Raw genomic sequence first — 24,289 nt, forward strand, 5'->3', positions numbered from 1 at the left:
GGGATCCTTGTCTGAGCCATTCTTTCGAAGTGGATGCTCGTCAAGTCTATATGTGTTTTCTGTGGTTCTGTCAATGAATCCATATGACATATTTTCCTATCATGTGATTGGACTAAGCGTACCTGGGCTTCTAGTCCTATTGGATTGAGAACTAAGCATCTCACAGTCCCCACTATTACTGACCTCTATGCTTCTATCCTTGAAGTCCATGCATCTGATAAGCACTCTATGAGTTGGTTCTTCTCTGTTTTTATTGTAACTTGCTATTTTATTTGGAATGTAAGAAACAAAGTAATTTTAGGTACTTCTATGGCTGACCCTATGTGGGTCATCCGGGACGTTTTAAAATGACTATCTGATCTAAATATTCACCCTCCTACTAGAGGTTCATCTGATTTAAATTATACACAAAACACACTCTTTCTTTCCCAAAATTATCTGCTAATATCAAAATGAATTTCTCTGGTTTAACTGGCGCAGGCATATATGAACCAGCCCTTAGAATAATCAATTGGACTTTTAACATTTTGCTAGATGAACAAAGTAACCTAACAGATACAGGTGAACTTACTACTCATGATGAATGGGAAGCAAAATTTTTTGGGACCCTCAAAGGGATCTTTATCACCTCCAGTTTGCTGACTGGCCCAGTTCCCCAGTTCCTCTAACAAAGGGGGGCTGAAATGACCTCTCTACCCATGCCCAAACACCCTGCCCAGGTGGGGTCCACCATCCCCCTATTAGAGGAACTGGGGAATTGGGCCGGTCAGCAAACTGGAGGTGATAATTTTCCCCCTCAAAGGGTGAAAATGCATTCAAAAAGCAAGAATTCCCATCAATCCAGTATGGTTTTGTAATAGAGACCTAAGTGAATACTATAAACCAACAAATTACCTTAAACTACCTTAGAATCTTCTCGGACCTTTCTTAGAATTAACGGAAGCGACTGATTACTTTTCTAATATCCCTTTCATCTAATTGATAATCGGAACTATATCAAATCTAACCTTCTGTAGTTTTGTTTAATTTTTAATAATATTTCTTTTTTTCATTAGAAAAAACAAAACAAAACAAACAAACAGAAATGATTATTTTTAATAAATTTTTTTTTAAGATATGAAAATCGTGTTCCATGCTGGTTGGTCAGGTGGTCAAGCATCTTGGATAGGTAAGTTATCGACTTCCGTGGTGCATCAAAACCTTCATTAAATCTTCATTAGTATTATGTTTTAGCCTTTGTCTTACTCTTGATTAGACTAATTTATTAAGTCAAAATCATAAATAAAACAAAGGCCCACGTTCTCTGTCCGGAAGCGCATCTAGACATAGGGTACGTCCAGACACATGGGATGGGACGGGATAGTACGGGATTTGGATCATTTGAGGGGATCATTTCGCACACCTCCATGTGTTGGGTCCAGTTCAGAAAACTTTATCCCAAGAAACAAATAAATAAATGAAAAGCTTCATTCTGTCAATGTATGTGATTGTGGACATTTTAATGAGTTCAAGCACTGATTGTACTGTTCCATCCCTATAAATACTATACAAAATCTTCCTCCTATGCACAGATCAAGGTTATATGTATCGGTCTCGGTATATCACCAATCCATCTGTTAATCGGATTGTATCGGTTCAATATCAATGAATTTGCACATAACTAACTTGGATCATGGACAGGGTAAGATTGATATTAAATAACTTGCTACAAGCACAAGACATCACTAGAATAAGTTAGCATAACAGATTTAGTCCAAATAAGGCAACTAAACACATTATCATTATGGAAAAATATTAATCATCTGAATCTAAAGCAACAGTGTGCAAGACCATCGATTTCACGCTGAATGATCAAGAAATTTGACGCCTCGTTGTTCCCCCCCCCCCCTTTTTTTTTTTCTTTCTTTTGGATATCCTTGCTTTCACAATTAAGAACCAAGTAGTGAAATCCATTATTAGCCACATATAGATCAAAGCACAGCAAGAGGGAATGAATCATGAAGCCATTTATGAGTAAATCAGCATCAATTCATTTGTGTTCTCTGATCTTCAATCCTTAAATGATTCATGTGGACAATATTAGTTCCTTCTCCATTCCAAAGTCCCTTTGTCATGTTCATTTCTGAGTACATTTCTTCTATCATTGGTTTCCAGAGCCGAACCCGTGCATTTATAAACCAATTGGAGACCTATTACAAACCCACAGAACAAGAAGGGGGGAGGGGGGAAGAACTCATCAAGCCATACAGAGAAAAGAATGGTGCAAAAAAAATAATAAAAAAATGCAGTTCCTTTCCCTTTGTTTATGAGATGGATTATGAGAATGACTAACTAGAACATTTTAGGCAAAAAAATACCTGGCTTCTTGTCAATCCACTTTTTATTGCAAGTAAATGCTTCTCTGCGTCTTTTGGGTACCTGAAAATCCAACTCATTTTTGAATAAAACAATCTACAACCCTCCATATTTGGAGATGATATGTTAAGAGTAAATCTATAGTTTCATTTACTGAGAGGAAGTACTATGTATGATGGGCCAATAGCATATGGCAAGAAACTAGCAGATTAGTCCAAAATTTGAGCTAGGAGATCCCTTGCATCCAAGAGAAAGGGCTGAACTTTAAATACTGTCAACATATCATGGCAATTCCATGACAGGACCATTCCGTTCATATAGCTTTACCACTTTTTTTTTTTTATGGATTAGCCTTCTAGCTTAGAACCATTAAATTCTGTGCTGACCTACAACTGCAAACATAAATGATGATATTCTGAAGTCAAAGGCTCATAATCATTCTTGAAAGAGAACTCACGGATGGAGAAAGTTTTGAAACATCCAGGCTCGTAAAACAGAGACAGATCTTTCTGGCAGCCCTCTTTGTGGTCTCCATGATTGATACTCTCTTCTCTTTAGCTGCTCGAGAGCCCATTGCTTTTGGATGAAGGATGACTTGAAAGATCTCTCCTCTCTATTATGTCCGCTACTGAGTCGTCCTCCAATTGCAATGATTTGGTTGGTGATTCTCTCTCTTAGGTTGTTATATGGGAGAGAGATTGTTTGAAGAATAAAACGAGCATGTATCTGAGGGTCCAGCTCAGTTGCAGCATGAAATGCAGATACCACCGTATGGATCTCATCCAAACATTGGTTGTATCTGTTATCGATCTGAATATTCAAAAGAGCAATTATAATGTTTCTTAAGTACCAAAAGAAAGTACTAATACCATAAATGCCAAACAATTCAACTTTGGGCTGGGGCATGTCAGCCTGGTCAGATCACAGACTAAGCATTGGTCACAGCTAATTCAGGAAACCCAGTTTTTGTTCCAAACAAGAACCTGGGTGACCGACCAGGCAGGAGTCACCTGTGATCCATTGTATAACTCAGTCGAATCAGACTTTCATACCAATTCTTTGAAGTAATAATTTAAAAAGTTCAAATGAACTATAAATCAAATATATTTTCCTCAGATGCCAGAGAACTAGCATCTTGTTTTAAGTCCCAAAAAGGATAAGCACAGTGACTCAATTCCTTGTCCGGCTATTTTTCATTGTGAACCATACCTACAACAGGAAGAATCCACCCAAAAAAAAACCACATACCAGTTGCAGCAGTGCTAACAATTGACCTTTCTTCACTTCAATTTCCTGTCTTTGCAATGTGAACTCCATTTGGTCCTCAGATCTGGCATTTCCAGCAGGGTAAGAAGATTCATCAGACTCCAGTGAAATCTCACCCACACCAGAGCACTCTGAAGAAAATGAAATCTTTGCCCCAGTCCCAATCGTTCCTGGTGAATAGCTAAAATTGCCCTGATTTTCAACTGAATAGCTTGCAATTTCAGTGAGTATTTGCTGAGCCACATGGAGATATTTCGAGCCAGATAAAATATGTGAGAAGTGGAAAGGTTTACATGAACCATAGCTTAAAGAAAGCTCACTACTCTTGCTACAGGTTTGCTCTGAACTCAATCCTGTTGCTAACCCAACTTCGTGCAAAGAATGCCGAGTAAAACCAGAGCAGCTTATTTCTGAGCACTGATCTGGGATGGTGGGTAGACTTGTAATAGAGGGTTGGCATGTGGCAAGACTTAAAGACAGCTCATTGCAAGGTATAAAGTAAGAGCATGAACCATCTGCACTGAAGTTAGACTTGTTAGATGAAATCCAAAAATTGGGGCCTGAGCTACCAACATCATATGGATCAGAAATCATTCTCATGGGATTTTTCACACTAAGCTCCTGACAATCCAGAAACTTCTCAAAGTCCCATTTACCATCCAATTCCCCAGGCAAACTGCAGTCCTTGGGTGCCATAAACTCCATATCACCATGTCCCCGACTGTAGTCACCATTCACAGATCCTGTAAGTGATGAATTTGAATTGTCACAGCCATTCGAAATAAAAGTTCTCAAATCCTCCAATTGAAAGGTTGATGGGGCAGACACTGTGACCCTATCAAGATTTTTCTGCAGAGTACTGGTTGTTTCCAAAATGTTAGGAAGTGACATAGCAGAAAGAGATGCTCTTCCACTGAATTGCTCCTGAAAATCACTGTTAACAGGATGCAAGCTGCTGACTGAGGCATTTCTAGTAGCTAGTCTATGGTGGAGAAGCATATTTCTAGAAGCTGTAGCATCTGAACCAATAATCCCACCACGATTTGTTTCTGGGAAATCATCCTGGATATCATTAATTTGATCTCCCTGCAATGTTGGAAGCAAAGGATATCCAGCTATGATCTGGCTTCGGCTGTTAAAAACCAGTGAATCTGACTGTACAAATGCATCTGACAACAAGGTTGAGGGAATCCGATCTAAAACCATAGGATTTCGATCAGAAATTTCAGACGATGTGTTAATTATATCATTCTCCATTCGACAATGGGACACCAAAGAACTGTTGTACATTATATATAGCCCCTGCTATCTTAAGAGGTTTTAGGTTAACAATAGATAACACAGTGAGAGTACACTAAGAGATTGGTTAGTAACATGTGATTATTGCATATTCAAAAAATACAAGTTACAGTCAAGAAACAGTAATATCAAAGCAGACTGCCCACTGTATTCATATGCAGAATTGATAATCATTTCCAGAGGATCTCCCGATAAAGAGAACAGAACAGAAGACGGTAATTCACATATGATTTCTCTTCCAAAAGGGTTCTGTGCTCCAGTTGGTCTTCTGTCAGTCTCTGCATCTATTATTGACCAACCTTAGGGAAATATAAACCTGAAATAGCATCCATATGTAACTATGAGGCAATGCACATGCTAAGTCTGGAAAAGACAAATGAATGAGAATCATCTTCTAATGGTAAATTGCTTGCTGGGGAGCTTAGGGCACTCTTTCAGAAAACAGCAACTGAAATATAGGGCACTAAAGACACTTATACTGAACAATACAGTAAATGAAGGAAGACTTCAAAAAGAAACATGAATTTAGACACAAATGCACATCTAGGGTCAGCACCCAGCACATGTGTGACATAAGCATTAAATCATAAAGCATCAGCTGAACTTGCCATAAAGTTCAGCCAGAGATGCCAAAAACTTTTGGAGCAACTGAAACATGTGATTTTACAAATAAAAGGATATCAAATAAGAATTTTTTGCACTAAAAGGCTAGATATTCCTACATAATTGAACTCACAGTAAGAAGTACACAAACATGAATCTTGTCCCTGCCTTAGTGCTCATTAACAAGTAAACTCATCCCCATGGCAAGCATCCAAGTTTTCAATCGATTTCTAGTGTCCTCAGCCTCTTGACTCTACCATCCAAATATCATATATTTAATAGAGAAGATGATGCTATACTTTAAAGCATTTACCTTCCATTATTATCTATTAACTCTCTTTCTACTTTCAATAGCCTATTAAGTGAGATGCAATGCTACAAACACCACCCTCACCACTGATGCAAGAAGCAAGATAGCCCCAGGCCATTAGAAAGGTGTGCAAATTTTCAGGTGGAACCCAGGTAGAAACAATGTTTAAATCTCGTTTCGTTTCGGTATTTCGGTCAAAATACTGTATTTTTTCTGCAAGATTTCGGTAGGTCATTTCGGTGGGTTTTAGACCAAGTTAAGGTCTGAAACTTCATGGAAACCCTATTTTAGACTATATAAACACATGTAAATGTTCAAATTGCAAAAATAGTCACCTAAAGTGGTATTTTGGATTTGCACCATTGATTGGCAGTATACGATCGAATCCAAATGTATAACTTAGTTAATTACACATACATTACACATACACATTGTTTAAGACTTTAAGTACTAGAGGACAGAATAACTAATAAGCAATTTAAACAAGTAAATTCACTTGGAAACATAAATTCAATGACTCATAAGTCATAATATTAAGTACAATAAGTCAATAACATCAATATCCCAAATTCCCAATACAAGTCAAGTAGTCATCAAGTGACTCAAATGTCTACTAATAATAATTACTCCGCCATCCAGGATCGACCCCAATCATAGTCCGATGGAGCCGGCATGCATTGTTCTTTGACTGTAGGACATATGAATGCCACGTCATAGTCTGGGAGAAGAAATGAGTGTAGTCATCCACAGTTACCATGTAAATAGCATCATCAACATGCTGAAGGTAATCTAGGATATGAGTCACCAAAGTGTGAAGAACCACGACTACCCACTGATCCACTGTGATATGACGACTCTGGGAGCATGTACGGGTACGGCTGGTGGGTTGGGTAGGAGAAGTTGTCATCCACAAAAGACGATCCACTACGTCCCTAGATGCAGCGAAGATTCGAAGGCCGGTTCAAAAATCACCAAAGAGAAGTGGAGGAGGAAGAAATGGGCGGAAGAAAATGAAAAAAGCAAACCTTGTGAGTTCTCGGTCGAATTTTCGACTGAGACTCATGAGATTTTGACATTTTATAACTTGGGTTTGTAACATCTTGCCAATATTTCGGCGAGATGTTACAAAGTACCGAAATTTTGTAAAATGACTGAAATCTCGACCGAGTTATTGTATTTTTTCATTTCGAAGTGGTATTTCGTTTTGGTCAGACCGAGATACTCGAGATTCTTGAAATTTCGATCGAGTATTAACAAGTTTTTGTACTATGGGTAGAAATCCACCAGGGCACATGAGGGTCCTACACTTCTGGTTGTCAAACACTTAGGTTCAGTTATGTCTATCTGAAGTGCCAGAACCCTGCAGTGGGAGTAAGATGAACATTTCAGAGGGTGCTATTCATAGGTAACCAGCAAGATATTCACCTGGAAAGATTCTGGAGAAGTAGGAGTGGTTGATCAAACACAATGTGGAAGCCATTCAAAAGTCATTAGAATTGCAAGATGAATTGAACAAGGGTTCTAAAATATATTTTATGCAGTAATTTGAAGCTTAAAGGCGAGAGAGGTATACTAATCTAAATGTGAATAGACTGTAGTCCTTATAATGGAATAAACTATCTTTGATAGTCTTCTTTGGAAGGTCCTAACCAATTTGTTCTTTAAAAAAAAATAAAACCTACGTAGCCAGCTCATGAAGAGGGTGCATATAGAGCAAACAGAGATAAAATATTCATAAAGTGGAAGAGCAGATAGTTGTCTCATCAATAAGTGCCATCTTATAAATTGTAATATCACGATAAACAAGGGGAGGGAGCAAGAGAAGTAGCTTTGTGAATGGAGAGAAGGACGATGAACTCAACTCAGCCTTATTCCAACTAAATGGGTCTGGCTACATGGATCCTATTTCTCCAATCAGTTCCATTTAAAGCCATACAAGATTCCAATACTAAGCTATACATGACCTTCCCCACCACTTCTTCTATGGTTTTTTCAGGCCTACCTCTAGATCTTTTAGCTGCTTCAATTTGCAATAAACCACTTCTACGTATTGGAGCATTCAAAGGCATCCGTTGCACATGTCCACGCCACCTCAGACAAGTTACTCGCAACTTATCATGAAACTAGAAAAGATAAAATAAAGAATGAACAAAGTAGAGCAAACCTGGGCGTTGCCCCTATTCATGATAAGTGTAATACAAATAAATCAACAACATTGTTAGTGTAAGGTTGAACCCCAAGTACCCAAACAGAAACCAGCAGAAACAGAGTTTGCAGGGGTTACCGGATGCTCTGACCGGTCTGATCCACTGGTGGTCGATACAGAGCTCGGATTTCAGGCTCTGATTCACCCAAGTTGATTCAAGAATCAGAACTTCGAGAATTAACAGAGGGGAAATCAAATACAAACTATGATGGGTTGATTCTAACCTAATCCCTCATTGATTAACAAGATTTAGCATCCAATTAGACAAATAAAACAAAAATCCGGGTTTAGAGGTGTATGCACAATAAAACCTCCAGGTCCCAAGTTAGATGCATATGGATTAGGTCCATTTGAAGTAGGATTCACCAAGGAAGAAGCACATTGAGCTTCCCAACTCTATATGTAAGGATTTAGCTAAGGATAGCTAAGTTCTTACACCTTAGATCATGAAATACAGCAAAAGAAGGAGAAAATCTGGAGTTTAGTATCCTTACCAAGCTCTAATGACAGCCGGTTGCACTAATGGCAGAAAAAACTCTTCACTTCAGCCCTCCAGCCCTTCTCTCTCTTCTACCTTCTTCTCCACAGCTCAGTTTCTAAATTAGGAGATAAATAAAATGGAATTTGAGCTCAAGCTTCTATTTATGGCCTTTAGTCATTGAGGCCTGTTTGCCTGTACAGCTATAAAATATAAATTACATTAACTCTACTCAACAGGCTAGGTGGCCCACCATCACCACTCCATAAAAGTATACAAAGTAGGTAATGGGTCCCACAGTATGGTGAGACATGAGAGAGAAGACCCAACATAAGGCATGTGGGTCCCACAAAGATTAATGTAATTTGGCAGCACAACACCACCAGATGATCAGACCAGATACTCAATGGATCAACCTCTCAGATCATCCGGTGGCTGCTGTTTAACTTAATCAGCAGGCCTTTGCTTCAAGGTCTTAACCAACACATTAATGAATTTTAAAACTCACCTCTTGGTCCTCAATGGTCATTGTCCATAAATCACCAGTGTCAATGGGTGCCATGGTGGGACCTACATCATGCCAAATTATAATTAGACCCAGTTTAAGTGCGGGTATGACAGAGCAACTCCTAGTTCAGCTCTAATATGGTCGTTCCATACTTTATTCTTCCTAGTTTTGCCACACATCCATCTTAACATCCTCATCTCCGAGATACTTAGTTTATTCCTATGACACTTCTAAATTGCCCAACATTCTACACCATACATCATAGTCGATCATATAATAGTCCTATAGAATTTTCCTATAAGCTTTAAAAGAATATACAACAACAAAAAACTCATCCTTATCCCAACTTAATGGGGTCGGCTACATGGATCCAAACAAAACAAGTAGGGAAAACTGAGGTCTAAACAAAAAAAGGAGGAATGAATAGATGAGGGAAGGAGGGATGGGAAAAGAGATTAGAAATGCAAATGGAAAACGAAAAAATGCAAGATGGAGGATAAAAGAAAAATGAAAGGTAAAGGATGAAGGTAAGAGGAAAGAGGCACAACCCAGCAAATCAGGAGAATCTAAGCTTCAAAGGAATATGCCACCTCTCCACCTCATCCATCCTGTTTTAATCCTCTGAGCAACATCATCATCTATGTCACCTTCTTTATTTACGATAGAGCCCAAATATCTAAAATAAACACTTTGTGGAATCTCCCTTCCATCGATTATCACCACCTCATTATCCGTCCTAGTGTGGGTAAAGTCACACACCATATATTCTGTCTTAGTACTACTTATCTTAAGGCCTATTGATTCCAATGTTGATCTCCATAGCTCCAACTTGGCATTAATCCAAAGTCACTACATTATGATATGTATTTTTATTTATGTCCACGTATAGGAACTCTATCATAGTTTTTTTTTCTAAATCAATAAACACCATATGAAGATCTTTCATATATGCTCTAAACCATTCTATTAGTCCCCTAAACAAATAAATAGCTTCTGTCATTCATCTCCTTGGCATAAAACCAAATTGGTTATCCAAAACATAAGTTTCTTGTCTCAAACGCGCTTCAATTACTCTCCCATAATTTCATAGAATAGCTCATGAGTTTAATTCCGCTATAATTATTACAGCTTTAAATATCACTTTTATTTTTGTATAGTTGTATATTCATGTAAAAAAAAACAGAGTTTAAAATTGGATGTTAACATAGATATTTTCACCTCTATTTATGCAGATATTTTCCAAAAAGAGAAAAAGAAAAAGAAACACTGTGACAAACCCATTATCTGTAACCAGTAAGTAGAATAGAGGAGAGAAGAGAGAAAGAGACTGAAGACGAGAAGCTGGACGATAGGCAATACGTTCTATCGTACCAGCAGTATATATTTATATTAAACATAGTTGTCACGGCATCTAGGCGACCCAATGAGTTGGAGAGGGTCCAAAATCAAGGCGAAACCAATTAGGCGACCAAGGCACCTGGACGCCTAGGCGACGCCTTGAAAACTATGATATTAAAGCCAAAGACAAGAATCACAATAGGAATAAGACTATTACCTAGCTAATCCTAGATTCTAATTACAATAGGAAACTGAAAACTAATTACAATAGGAATAGGAAACAATAAGAGCCTAATCTAAACTACTTGGTCCCACGGTATGTGTCTGTAACAAATACATTAATAACTGTCACAGAATAACAGGTTATGCAGTTACAACCTTAGAGACCGAGTTGGTGCATATTAAAATGTCACACAAATTGGATCGCATCCAGTTTTGCTACCCTACTGCCAGGTAAACTTGGGTGGGAATTGTATGTAGAGCTTTTCATCTCAGAAGATTCTATGAAGCTATGGATGAATTTTCATTGACCTGCAAGCTTAAAGCATGTGCCACAGCGACTGCAATATAGATAATAGAGGCAAATGGTTCTTTCCTCTTAGTACCATCTAATCACATACACCAAGCAAAGAGTGGTATAGAAATATCAAATAGAGCAAAAGTGCACTGCCACAAGGAAGGGTATGAATGAGGTTAATAGATATTGCCAAGAAGTAATACAAGACAATACAGTTCTTAGAATATCAACCACAAGTAATGACCACTAATAAAGCACACGAATCAATTGACACAAGGTTCTACTAATTCAATAACAGTTACAATAGATACCATGAGCTTAGCTGCAAGGCGAGTTTCACATGACAAAGATTATAGTGTCTCTTAAGAAGCCACTTTTGGGCATTGAACACTTGGCAGTGGATCCATTAGATGCAATGCAAGAAAGATGAGGATAGGAAAAGAGAGGAAAACCATTCAGTTTATCAATAAGTAAAGAAGAACATCAAACAAAATACATCTGAGAGACAACTTCTAAAGAGCGTCCCGTGCATGAGGCTCCCACTACTGAGGGTCTGGGAGGGGCAAATGTACATAGCCTTACCCACACACTCCCCCCCCTCCCGCTTCGCGGAGAGGCTGTTTCCATGTTTTGAACCCGCAACCTGATGATTGCAATAACGCAACCGTTAAGTTGCGCCAAGGCTTACCTACTATCTGAGAGACAACTTTTGATCATGAAAATAGCATATAGAGATTACTTCAAAAGGAAAGAGGGGAAAAACTAAATCCAATAAAAATGAAAGGAAAAATCATCAATGAACCCTGCCTGTGGGATGAAGAAAGGCAAGGAAAACCATTTAATTTCTATACCTGTTATCAATAAATAAAGATGAAAATTGAACAATAAATGCAATTGTATGCCAGTTTTTCAACCATGTAAGAAAGATAATGTAAAGAACAGTGTATTTCCAACTCTGAGTCATACAGGAGAAGCATTTTACAATTTCAATGAATCTGTAAAATTATTATACAAGGCCGAAAGAATGAACCCTTATGTGGGACCATTCCAAACTTTCAACATACTAAATGCAGAATATCCAGTCTTTGAAGTTAGATTGTTGAAGCACATAACAGAGACAATATGTATACATTTCTAAACCATAAGAGAGCACCAAAATACATTTTGTGAAGAATGCTCCCAGGCCTAAACAATTCCTCATATCATAAACTCCAGTGCAGAACTTCAACAGAGTTTGCAGATAAATAAACTAATAGAAATTGCTAAAATAGCAACAAAAGCTAGAGGAAGTGATTGTGCAATAACGAACCTCCCATCTGTTTGCAGAAGAGTCACCACTAATCATGGAATGAACCAACTAATATGTGACACTCTCCATAGAACCTGATCAGAGAAGGGGAATTCATTAGTTCATGGATTTTTCCCGCCTTATCTCACTACAACTCAAGGTTCCTTGAAAAGAACATACATTTGATTGATGCCAAAAGTAGGTTTCGTCAGGGGAAATCAAAAACAAGAACATACACGACAAAGTTCACTAGTTATCATCGTTTTCTTTTTCCTCCAAACAGTCAAATCAAGAGCCAAAAAGGAGTTTGTCTCTTTACTACCTTTCTCTTCGTTTTGATTCATCATAAAATTAAGTTTTCCTCCCATTACAGGAAAAACAGAAGAGTGGGGTTCAGAAGGGAACAGGACTCGTGCATTATCTCTCTAAAACACCAAAGCAAGAGCAAAAGGTACCATAAAAAGTTAAAAGCTCTCTCTCCCTCTCTCTTGAATAGACCCCAAAATCCAAGTCACAGATTAAGACCCCGCCAAGGAACATGAACAAGACTCCCTCTCTTTCCAAACAGAACGAACAAAAATTTAAAGCTCAAAACTTAAACAGGAAAGGCCTTCAAATCAAAAGATAAACAACACAGAGGGACTTGTTAAAAGAAATTACAATGAAAGGATGGGAAAAGATGAGGAAGAGTCAAAAAAGCCAAAGAAAAGCCTTCCACAAGCCACAGAACTACAGAAGAGGTAGAGAGAGAGATACATGGATTACGGGACCCATTAATTAAGATAGAAGGAAGATGAGAGGAAAACGAGAATAGAAAAAAGGAGATAGAGGGAACATTACTCCCGGTGTAATGCCACTTATTTCTGTTGCAGGCTATAGAGGGCCCATCTCTATCTCTCTCTCTCTCCTTTCTTTCTGATTTTCTTTGTCGTCCCCACCTCTCTCATCAGCTGCTCCTCTGCAATCATCACAAACACGATATCTGGAATCTCTGTTCAAACTTCTGTTCATGGCAGGTGTTAGCAGCATCATTTTTCAGAGATTGAATTGCTTTATTTAGCCCTTTCAGACTATGTAGGTAACGTAGTGCGAGCACGGAAAAAGCACATATAGAGACACAGAAATTTGGACTACTTTACTACAGAATTGAGAGAGAGAGAGAACGAGAGATGACGATGATGATGTAAGCAAAGTGAAAGAGAGGGGCTAAGAGGAAATCTAACGAGAGAGCTAAGGAAATCTTTGGGCATTAATTTGGGGTAATCACATATCAGATTGGTACAATGGGTTTGCTTCTCCAGTCTCCCCTAATGGGGAACTGGGAAGCAGGGAAGGCCTACTACCCTCCTACGCTCCACTCCTTACTATGGTGTGTTTGAACTTTGATTCTTTAAAGCCTAGGCAGGCAGCAAGGCCGTAGAGATCGAGAGAGATGATGATGGCGTGGTTGCGTGATCCAACCACCCTCACAGAGCTCACTCACAGGCCTGAGGCCACAGCCAGCCTCACACCCTTCTCACCCCATGCGTCATTGGCACCAAATGCTTTGCAGAGTTGCAGTAGAAGCAGTGTCCACTGTCCAGGGCCCCAGTGTCCAGACCTCCAGTGTACCTTGTTCATGGTTGTACTTCCACGTGGCTTGCATGTGGGACCTACTTAAAATTATACGTTGTGAATGTGATGACAATTCTTGTCCATGTTGTCAGCTACGTGGCAGACATGCCAAAATGGTGTGTTGGTCCGGATCATTTTCGTCTTCAGTTCCCTGCCGGGCCGGATACAGTGGTCCAATTCCTCCCATAGGAAGCGGAAAATGATGACCTAACCCCCCGTCCGAACACACTGTCCGAGGGAGGTTAAAACACATTTCTGTCTCCCTATGAGAGGAACTGGACCATTGTACCGGATAAGGAACAGGATAGGAAAAAAATCCATGTTGGTCATGTTTGATCTACAACCATTTTGATGGATTCGACCCGGATCATTATCTGCTCCATTTCCCTGTCTGGTCCATTTTCCCAAGTACCTCTAATAAGGGGCGAAAATGACCACCTTATCCCCTGCTCGAGTGGGGTCCACTCTCCCTATTAGAGGGTTCCTCTCATAAGGGACGAAAATGACCACCTTATCCCTTGCCCGAACATACTGCATGGGTGGGGTCCACTCCCCTCTTATTAGAGACACTAGGAAAATAATAGAGGAACTTGGAGAAATGGACGGGGCAAGAAATGGATAGATAATTTTCCATTCGACTCCTCTCCAACTCCTCACAAAAAATTATCACCTCAATTTCCTCAATTCCCTCTAATAGAGGGAGGTGGACCACGCTCAGGCAGGGGGTAGGGTGGTCAATTCCCCCCCTATTAGAAGGAATTGAGGAAATTGAGGGGCTGGTACCTTTAGGGGATAACATCTCTCAACTCTTACCCAACCCTTATCTCACAACTCAACACATGGACTCCCCCAAATTAGGCCTGTAAACAGATCGGATGTAATCGGATTCGGATATTTCCTAGTCGAATACGGATACCTCTAAACGGATTCGGATGGATTCAGATGCGGATCGAATTTGGATTTTCGACCATCCGTTTACACTTCTGTCTTGTGTAACCCGAACCTTCCTCCCCCTAGTGGATACAATTCACTCTCAATCCATAGTTTTAGATCATGATTCTCTTCTCCTCTTATTCTAGAACCTGTTGAATCTTCAAAAACCCTCAAGATCGTTATTTACTTAATTTTTTATAATTAAGTATTCGGATTCGGATTTTTATCGAAGTATTTGGATTTTTTTTTCGAATATCTCTAATCAAATACGGATGCTCCTAAACGGATACGGATGTGGATCCAATTTGGATTTTTGGTTTTCCATTTACAGCCCTACCCCAAATTGACCCACTTCATTATTCAACCCGATTTTTTTTAAAAAAAAAAAAACCAAACCCGAGACTCAGGTTAGAGCTCATCTTGCTCGCACAGAACTTTGTCCTACGGCTTTGAAGTTCCACGCACAGGAAACAAACTTCGAAATCATAAGGCTCTGTCCTCTTCGAATCACTCATCTTTCTCGCACAGAATCGTTGATTTAGGGCTTTGAAGGAGGTGATTGTTGCAGCGAAGGAACTCTGATTTAGGGTTTATCTACCTCGCACGGTGGATTCTGTTGTCTGCTGTGAATTTGAGGCTTCACTGTGTTAGTTTGCTAAAAAGGGAACTCAGAATCTAGAAAATGAGTGTTCATATGATTTTGCGAAATGATTGTGTTTGCAAACTTGAAATTTTTACCAAATCATGAGATTTTATTACTTTGTATGAATTAGTGCAGAAATGCTTCTATCTTTAAAATTAATCCAATTCTGTTATTGGAAAGCCTGAGCATTTGTATCTTGAGCTGCTATTTGAACAAGGTATTTCTGGAACCTGGATGAGTGGTTTCGGAATAATTGGGTCCCCCAACCATGTTCTATTTCTAAAGCGAAAATCCATGTAGAAAGCTTTGAATTCTGAGTAGCAAAGGAGTTTTGGCACTGAGATTGTGGAGTAGTAGAAGAAAATGGAGGATTTTGGTTATTAGGGATTTCAAAAAAAAAGAAGACGAAGAGGGGGTCGGGTTAGGGTAGCCGTGGTTCTTGATCCCAAGTGTCGGATTTGGGTCATCTTTAATCCGGGTTGGGGAGAACATGGTGCAAACTGGAGACAGCCGTTGGATCTTTGAAGTCTGCGTGTCGCCATGTGAGGTAGGGTTAGGCAAGAGTTGGGAGATGTGAGAGTTGGAGAGGAGCCGAATCGGCAAATCCCTTTTTGATAGAACCGAAACCGAACCCGAATGGTCGGACTGTAAAATCAAACCGACTGGACTGATGAATGGCCGACCAAAATCCAGACCAAACCGATTAAAAACCTATAGAAAACTGATAAGAAATAGTAAAAAATTATGTTCTTTTTTTAAATACTTTTTAAGGAAAAAATAATTCTTTCTGGGAGCATGGCTCCTGGGCCCGACACATGAGGAGACGAAATGACTGTTTTCACACTGCAAAATCAATTCAACTGGACCGATGAATGGTCGACCAAAATCCAGACCAAATCGCTAAAAAACCTAAAGAAAACTGGTAAGACATAGTAAAAAAAACATGATTTTTTTGGGGGGTACTTTTTAAGGGAAAAATAATTTTGTCGAGAGCATGTCTTTTGGATACATGATGGGGCAAAATGACAGCCTCATCCTCATGAAAGATGAAAATCTCGCCCATGTTGATGCTCTTAAATAAGTTCATATAGGCCACACTCCTGGACAGAATACTATTTTCCATTTTTTAAATATTAAATGTAACACTAAAACTAAACAAATAGAATCGATAATGATGAGGCATAAAACACCCCACCTATCAGAGGCTGCCACGTGGCCGACCCGACCTCAATCCGAGAACCGAGTTGGGCCGAGCAGGAAATTGGGCCGACCCCATATCCGATAAGTCACCTGACAAAGCCTGGTTTGTGCGAGCTTTCCGGCGACTGAGGCCGAGATTATACGGGTCAGCCAGGGACTCCTAGCCGACCTCATGGCCGAGACCAACCTCCTCTCGGGCCGACCTCCATGGCCGACCCCACGGGCCGACCTCGTAGGCCGAGCCCTCCTCCATTGAGGCTCCCATAGCACCCCGCCGGGGATCTCCAGGCCACGTCAGCACATCCCGAGAATCACGGGATAAGGACCGAGCCACGATCCCAGCGCAACACAGAATCACACTCTACATGGACTCTTACCTTAATAAGAGTCCGACCCCGAAAATAACTCTCCACTCCGCTCTACGCGAGAGAACCTTCCGAAAGAAGGACTCCTGCCATACTAGGACTCTCCCAACCGTCTCATCTCCTCCTTACTCTATAAATACCCAGGTATGGAGCTCTATTCCACATCTTGCTTTTTACTACGCAGTTACGCTGTCGCGTTGAAGACCTGACTTGAGCATCGGAGAGTCCTAGGCCGGAGCCACACCGGCCCTCTTGTGCTCATTGCTTGGTTTTTGCAGGTTCATCCGCGGGCGAACCAAGTACCGGAGGTTTTCACACGCAACAGATAATAACCAGATAAAATCGGACCAAACTAGACCAAAACCAAAATCAAGCAAACCCAAAATTCAGCTTAACAGTTTGATTTTGGATTGACCCATTATCAGACCAAAAATGTGCAGCCCGACTGAAGCCAGACCAAACCGGCGGATTGACACCATTAATTACTATAGGTGATATAATGTCATCTTATCCAGCCCAAAAATCTGCACCGGTTGCACATTGGGTTGGGTCAGCCTGATATCAAGGACATTCCGCTTGGGATGGGCTTGGACAATGTTTTGACCCAATGTAATGTGGATTGGGTTACAGTTCAGGCAGACAAAATTCCGGTCTAGCAGCCAGCCAAACACCCTCGCCTTAGAATGTAAATTAATATATTATATTTTTAGGAGAAAGAACGCTAACCGGTGGTGTAACATGGCCTGTAATTGCGCCAGAGACACTCGTGTACGAAACTTGTAGAAAAAAAAGAACTTATAACAATGTAAAAAGGAATGAAAACAAGTATTTTCGTGGTTCGATAAGATTGTTTACGTCCACGGTGAGATGAGATCTATTTCACTATCGATAGAGAATAGGGTTACAGTCACTTGTCGTCACACTTCTCTCAGATTGCTTATAGAGAAAGATCCCTTGCTACAAATTTATACCAATATCTTATACATATAATTTACTGAAAAACCTATACAATCTTAAAAAAACAACTTTCTTAGGACTACCACCCCGAACCCCAGCATGGACCTGCCAGTTAATTGAGATTTCATCTTCTTAACGGCCCTTCAAAATCAGCTGATCACATGCAAGTAATGTGATACACGATATTGTACCCGGATCTTTATCCCCTCCAGTTCCTTTCTTAGCCCAATTCCCCAGTGCTCCTAACAAGGGAGGCACAATGATCTCCCTATCCCTGCCTGAACACTCTGCCCAGGTAGGATCCACCACCCCCTTATTAGTGGCATTAGGAAACTGACCAGGCCGCAGGGAAATGGAGGCCTGGAGGGGATAATTTTCCCATTGTACCCCAACAAAACCTAGATAGAGAGAGAGAGGATATGACTTGGCACATCAAATTGAAAGACAGCTAGGTTGGGTTCTTGATATGGGATGGGTTGTCATTTCAAAGAAAACTTTTGATGATGATGAAGCTTCTTGGTCACAAGTCTCACAAGTACCCCAAGGGTTGATCACATGTCTCCCAGAGCTTTACTATCTCTTTGCCTCCTTATATGGTTTAGATTTGAAGTTGCCACTGAAAGTCACAGACACCCTCTTAAAATCCATTTCCCAGCTCACACTTTTCCCAAACTCCCCCATCACAGATTCACAATAAAATCAATTACTTTAAAGTAAAACTAATGGCTCACAACAAACACTTAACTCTCAATTGTCTTCCTTCAATTCTTTCCTTTAAAACACACAACACATGCAACTGATAATAACTACTTTATATGTTTCACTAATTATCTATCATTAAAACCCTAGTTCATGAAATTAAAACCTAAATTACAATGGAATTAGCAGGAAAAATTAAGGAAATTAAGAACTAATTAATTAGTTAAGGAGAAACAAAGATGAAAGTCATGAAACATGGCTGCCCTTAATTAGAGGTAATAATTAATTGAGACAATAACAATATCCACTAATAGAGATAAGAAATATTAATTTCAAATCCAAAAAAAAAAGCCCATAATCAAGCATGAAGAGAAGATGTGGCAACAACTGCAAGTTTTTGAAGATTCAACTTAACAACAGTGTCCACAAACATCTTAGTATCTTCACCTGTATTACCTTCAGGAATGTCAACCACATAAGATTCTAACACAATTGTATAAACCTTATTTCCTTCCTTGTCATAAAACTCATTAACAGAAGTAACAGATCTATAATTCTTGAGTCTATGTTCACCACCCAAAACACTAAAGCTTAATATGTGTTTATCATCATCAAGAATCTCTAGCTTTTCCGTGCTCGTCGACGCCGGTAATCCAGAGATCACAGTGACTTCTCTGATGCTTCCAACACTTCCATCTCCCTTCTTCATATTACAACTCTTGATGAAGTGTTTGTACTTTTGAGGGTTTTCGAATTTTCGAACCAGAGGCCATACCATAGTCAGGGGAGCATCAACACGTTGGGTAATCAAAGAGGTGCAGATGTTGGAGGGGGAGGAGGAGGAGGAGCTGCCATGGAAGGTGTGGTAGGTATGAATGAGAGAGTCCAGCTCTGAGAATTCTTGTGGGCTAAGACCATATTGGGTAGCCTTCTGGTTAGACTCCATGAGATCTTCTCAGTACTCAGTGATACTCACTACTCAACCCACACACAGGTCTGCTGGTGGGGCTTTGTCTATTTGAGTTGAAGAAGAAGCATAGATGAACTAAAGGATGGGATTCTCTCTCTATATATAATGAGCCTGTGTGTGTGTGTGTGTGTGTGTGTGTGAGAGAGAGAGAGAGAGAGAGAGAGGAAACAGGGGTAGGGGTGTCAACCGGTCGGTTTGAACCGGTTTTGGTTTGGCTTTACCAGTTTCGGTGTGAGAATGAATGAGTCCAAAATATGACCCAATAAGGGTGCACTGGTTTTGATTTGGGTTCAGTTTCTTATCGGTTTGATTTAGCATTCAATAGTATGAAAAAATGTTTTTTTTAATGAATTTCCTGGCGGTATCAGTTTTGGCTTGGTTTTTAAGTTCGGTTTGGTGTCTAAACGGTTTTGGTGCAGTCCAGTTTGTTTTTCAGTATCACAAAACCCCAGTCCAAAACATGATTCAATAAGTTCATATTGATGTTGGTCAATTTCGTTCGATTTAATCGGTTTGGGCTAGGTTTTGACACCCCTAAATCCATTGGCTTGGTTCAATTCAACTTTGGTCAATTTTTGGGTTTTTTATGTAAACCAGGCTAAACTAAAACCAAACTGATAAGGCATATGGCCGGCAAATGCCAAACCAAACCGATAACTACTGAACTAATTGGTTTCGGTCTGTTATCAGTTTCTTTAACAAGCTCCTATTACTGTCTATTATCGTTCCGGTCTCGTTTTTTCATATATATATGAAAATGTAAAATAATATTGAATTTATCTTTTTTTCCCAATTTTGGTCCGACCAGTCGGTTTTGGTCTGCACCAATATTGAACCGATTAATGAGTTTGATTGGTCGGTATTTTTTGGTTTGGTCCGATTTCTTTTGAGTGGTTCAAGTCGGTCCAGTCGTATTTTTGACACCCCTATTTAAGTACTACTTTTTTTTTTAGTTGACAGATATGCCCTAAGTATTTTATATAATTTAAGAAAGTAGTCAGTGGCAGGTTTGTCCGATTTGCCAAAAGGGTGAAAGGACCCCACTAAATTAGGAAGGGCTTTTGTTAACGGACTGAGAAGAGAGAATATGCTATGCCCTTCTCCTTTACTAAAAGTCTAAAATGACAATATCATCTATTTAGAGGGGAAAAAAAGAGTAGCTTTTTAAATTTTCATTTATTTATTAGGAGAGGGTTTCGTCTAATAGGGGCCCACATTGCTAAGAAAGAGAGAAAGTATGGATCTGACTCCTCTACTTCCGCCTGCCAGGTACTGCCGTGTACCCCCACACATAAGTGCAACAGAAAGTACCACCTTACCACCGCTCGGGCAAGGTTAAGGCGGTACATTTCGCTTTGCTTGTGTATGGGGCGCACACGGTAGTAGGGGCAAGCGAAAGTAGAGGAGTCGAATTGGAGAAAGTATACGTTATTAGGATATGAGAGGGTGTGGGAAAACATCTCCAGATTGTCACAGTGAGGATCTTTTTCTTCTATTTATAAAAACAAAAAACAATATGGTTGCATGGGTTTAGTCTCATATCGGGTGTGTGCGTGTTGTGTATATCCACCATTCCACGGTCCTAAAAGTTGGTTAACCTTTTTAGGATTTGTGTGTGTTTGTGTGATTACACTTTCATCAAAAAAATAAAAAATAAATAAAAATGGTTGTACAGAATCCACATAGTAATGAAGGCTTTAAATTTCTATTAATAATTTGGGAGAAAGATAGGCACACTGTCTGTATGCCGTAAAACTAACGTGGTAACACCAATGGGGGCATAGGATAGGGCATCATATAGGAGGGACATGCCCTCCCATTTGGCATGATGAATCAAACCCAATATTATAATATGAGAGGATTCTCTGAGCAAGTGCCATAGAGGAGCACACGAATGAGGTGGGGTAAACAGTATCGTACATTGGAGGGTATAGGAAGATCATTTCATGAGAAGATGAGGGAGATAGAGACAGAGTTGCAATATACCCTGCCCCGATAGCTTAGAGAATCTAGGGGAGGATTTCCCATTACACTAGTGTAAGAAGAAATCTGCACACTATACCAATAAGGGTTTGAAGAATGATATCATCTATATGAAATCCAAATGGGACTTGCATTGCACACAAAAAAAAGAGCTTACATGGTATCAATGTAGGTCCCACTATTTATTATATGAGAGGGATATATTGGAATATGCACAAAGGCGGCCCATGCTTCCTTTTTTTTCCCTATAATATGTCATCCATATCTTTCTAAATTTTTAGTCATGTTTTCAATATTTTTCTGAGCCATTTTTTAGAATATATATTATAATTTATTTTAGTACAAGTGGTAGTAAAGTGGTTATGTTGCCATGCTTGGCAAAACGGCCCACTTATATTTGCTACGTTTTTAGGTCATCTAATGCTTTTAATTCAGAATATAGGTAGGTCATGTTGTTCTTTATTCCCCCTAATATAAAATTTCAGCTCAATCCGATCTTCACATTTTGAGGAAAAAGGGAATCAAAATTTCAGTTAAAAAAAAGATACCATTAAAAATACACAAAGAACAATTTAATATGAATGAACCATATAATGGAATTAGACAACCTAGGACAAAATGGACTCCACCTATTCCAATGGTTAGAATTTTCTAATTCATGCACCATGTGGCAAAAATCAGGTGGGCTGTTTTGCCAACTCTAACAACATAACCATTTTGCCACTTACCATTTTATTTCATTATGGGGAAGAGTTTTCTATCCTAGAGCATGGCCTTTATGGACGAGAAAACATCATGGATGGGGTTTCTACCTTTCATGGGAGGCGGGACGATCATTTCATGCTATATTATGTCTAGGTCCACACCCCCATGGAGGGTTCAGATCTATCCCAACCCGTCGTCTTTATGTGGATAACTGATCCAGATTCCAAAAACTACACTCCCATAGAGTCCTTTTTTCTTTTCATTATTTAACTTGTCCATCCTTAAAATCATCATTTAAAAAAAAAAAAAATTTCAGTACTTTTCATTAATATATGAGAAATTGAGTGATATAAACACACCCCAAAAGTAATCTAAAACACTTTTAAGTTCTATGATTTATACAATAGAACTGAGGAAGTGTGGTTTGATAACCACCCCTCCTTTTTGGTATCCTTGTAGAGGGGGTGGCTATTGTTTGTCTTTTGTTAAGTTAACATATTATATCCTTCATTCCTCTGAATAAAAAGAAATACTTTTTTCTTACCAACACACTCTAAGTACAAATCTAGTATATTAGATGTTTTTCTTCTCTTTTATTCATCCCTTGTTTTCTTTTGAAATAAATAAACAGTGACTGAGAAAGTTTTCCTTTACCGTAGAAGAAGGAAAACCCATGATCTGATCGCCGATCTCAAGGCAAAAGTAAACAACCTCATGATTCATCTAATCTTTTATAGAGTTTGAATCCAATAATAGAGGATGCAGTCATATTTATGGTTTAGTTTTAAAAATCAACTTTGATTGGTTTAATGGAGAACTAAAGTGAATCTCTCCACTATTTTAATCCAGTAAAAAATCATAGTGGTCAAACCATATAAAGGGAGAGTGTTTCTTACCCAGGAGCGTAGACTAAGCCGGCATGAAACACCCAATGAATGCCCCCAGACAGGGATCATTTAAGGGGGGAGGGATAGAGAGGTCATTTCAAGGGAGGGGAGGAGAGATAAAGAGAGGAGAGCGCTAGCAGAGGCTACGCTCCGAGACAGGACAAGAATCATTTCCCAAAAAAAAATAAAGGAAAAAATCTATCTGAACCTAAGGCAAATCCTATGCCTACTCACATCCCTATTTGTTATTATCTTTTTTCTGTATTTGAAAACAAATAATTAAAAAAATTTTATTTATGTGTGTAAGTGTAGGAAACGCCTAGGTTCAGAGAACCCTTTCCCATAAATAAATGTTCCCACCTCCCACAGGACAATGAGGAGGCAATGACTCTTTATGGGAGAATGTTCTCTATGCCGCAGCGCACCAGGCACATGGGCAGCCTGTGCAGGAGGATAGGGTGGTCATTGCGCCTACCCCCATATGCCTAGGCGCAGCCTGTGCTGCGGCACAGAGAACAGCGCCCCCCTTCTTATATAGGCATGGATACCAAACAACCCTCTTTTTTTATCTCTGCACTTACTCCTTTTGTCCTCTGCAGTCTGTTTTCCTCAGAATCATGGTTTTTGCAACTTTATTTGCTCCAATCAGATTTTTTATACCAAGGAAACATTGTATTGTAGACTTCTCTTTCTCTTAATTTCTGAACTTAAGGCATCCCCCCCCCCCCCACCCTTTTTAAATTACATTTCTGGGCTAAAAGGATTAAGGTGAACTTAGGATCATCTTAGACTTTGGTGCACAGCCTTATTGAGAAGCTATGCCCTAGATTCCGGAATCTGGACAAGGACACACTTCTTCCTCCTCTCCACTATCTAACCCTATTTTTTTTTAATTTTTTATTTTTAGGTTTGTGGGGTGGGGGTGTTAAAGAGTAACCAACCCAATAATCTGTCAGTCAATCTTATCAGTTAGGAACTTAGGATAGAAGAATAATTAAATTGAGTTGGAAGAACCACTGAGAATGGTTCATTTATTATAAGTTTAAAAGCAATGTCAAAAGATCTCTTATCACCAAATAAAAAGAAAAAAAAAAGTGCCTAAGAGAAAGGAATTCCACTAATCTTAAAGTGGTAATTCAAAAGCATTCCCAGGACAATTGCTATC

The 24,289-nt window shown here is 39.4% G+C and overlaps 2 protein-coding genes and 1 long non-coding RNA gene across 3 annotated transcripts; all 3 read right to left on the reverse strand.

Annotated features, from left to right (window-relative positions):
- Positions 1-1,891: 1,891 nt before the first annotated feature.
- On the reverse strand, positions 1,892-5,082 carry LOC122653537 (homeobox protein ATH1-like). The gene is made up of 4 exons (XM_043847397.1): positions 3,604-5,082; positions 2,813-3,165; positions 2,358-2,418; positions 1,892-2,189 (listed from the first exon to the last, which is right to left on the reverse strand). Exons 1-4 carry the CDS (start codon positions 4,909-4,911, stop codon positions 2,025-2,027), a joined length of 1,887 nt encoding a protein of 628 aa, XP_043703332.1. The 5' UTR covers positions 4,912-5,082; the 3' UTR covers positions 1,892-2,024.
- Positions 5,083-7,111: 2,029 nt separating this feature from the next.
- Positions 7,112-11,224, reverse strand: LOC122653541. The gene is made up of 3 exons (XR_006331829.1): positions 10,895-11,224; positions 9,909-9,919; positions 7,112-7,228 (listed from the first exon to the last, which is right to left on the reverse strand). It is a non-coding gene; the product is annotated as an uncharacterized LOC122653541 (long non-coding RNA).
- Positions 11,225-18,937: 7,713 nt separating this feature from the next.
- On the reverse strand, positions 18,938-19,585 carry LOC122655024 (abscisic acid receptor PYL2-like). Its single transcript, XM_043849273.1, has one exon. The coding sequence runs from the start codon at positions 19,523-19,525 to the stop codon at positions 18,938-18,940; it is 588 nt and encodes a 195-aa protein (XP_043705208.1). The 5' UTR covers positions 19,526-19,585.
- Between the last annotated feature and the right edge of the window lie 4,704 nt (positions 19,586-24,289).

The sequence above is a fragment of the Telopea speciosissima genome, chromosome 3 (genome assembly GCF_018873765.1).
Source record: "Telopea speciosissima isolate NSW1024214 ecotype Mountain lineage chromosome 3, Tspe_v1, whole genome shotgun sequence".
Classification (NCBI taxonomy): domain Eukaryota; kingdom Viridiplantae; phylum Streptophyta; class Magnoliopsida; order Proteales; family Proteaceae; genus Telopea; species Telopea speciosissima.

Coding starts and splice junctions, on each gene's coding strand:
- LOC122653537 (XM_043847397.1), bottom strand. CDS start 4,911: ATGTACAACAGTTCTTTGGTGTCCCATTGTCGAATGGAGAATGATATA. Junction 2,419..2,812: donor TTTCAAAACTTTCTCCATCC/GTGAGTTCTCTT, acceptor TTGGATTTTCAG/GTACCCAAAAGACGCAGAGA. Junction 2,190..2,357: donor GTGGATTGACAAGAAGCCAG/GTATTTTTTTGC, acceptor GGTTTGTAATAG/GTCTCCAATTGGTTTATAAA.
- LOC122655024 (XM_043849273.1), bottom strand. CDS start 19,525: ATGGAGTCTAACCAGAAGGCTACCCAATATGGTCTTAGCCCACAAGAA.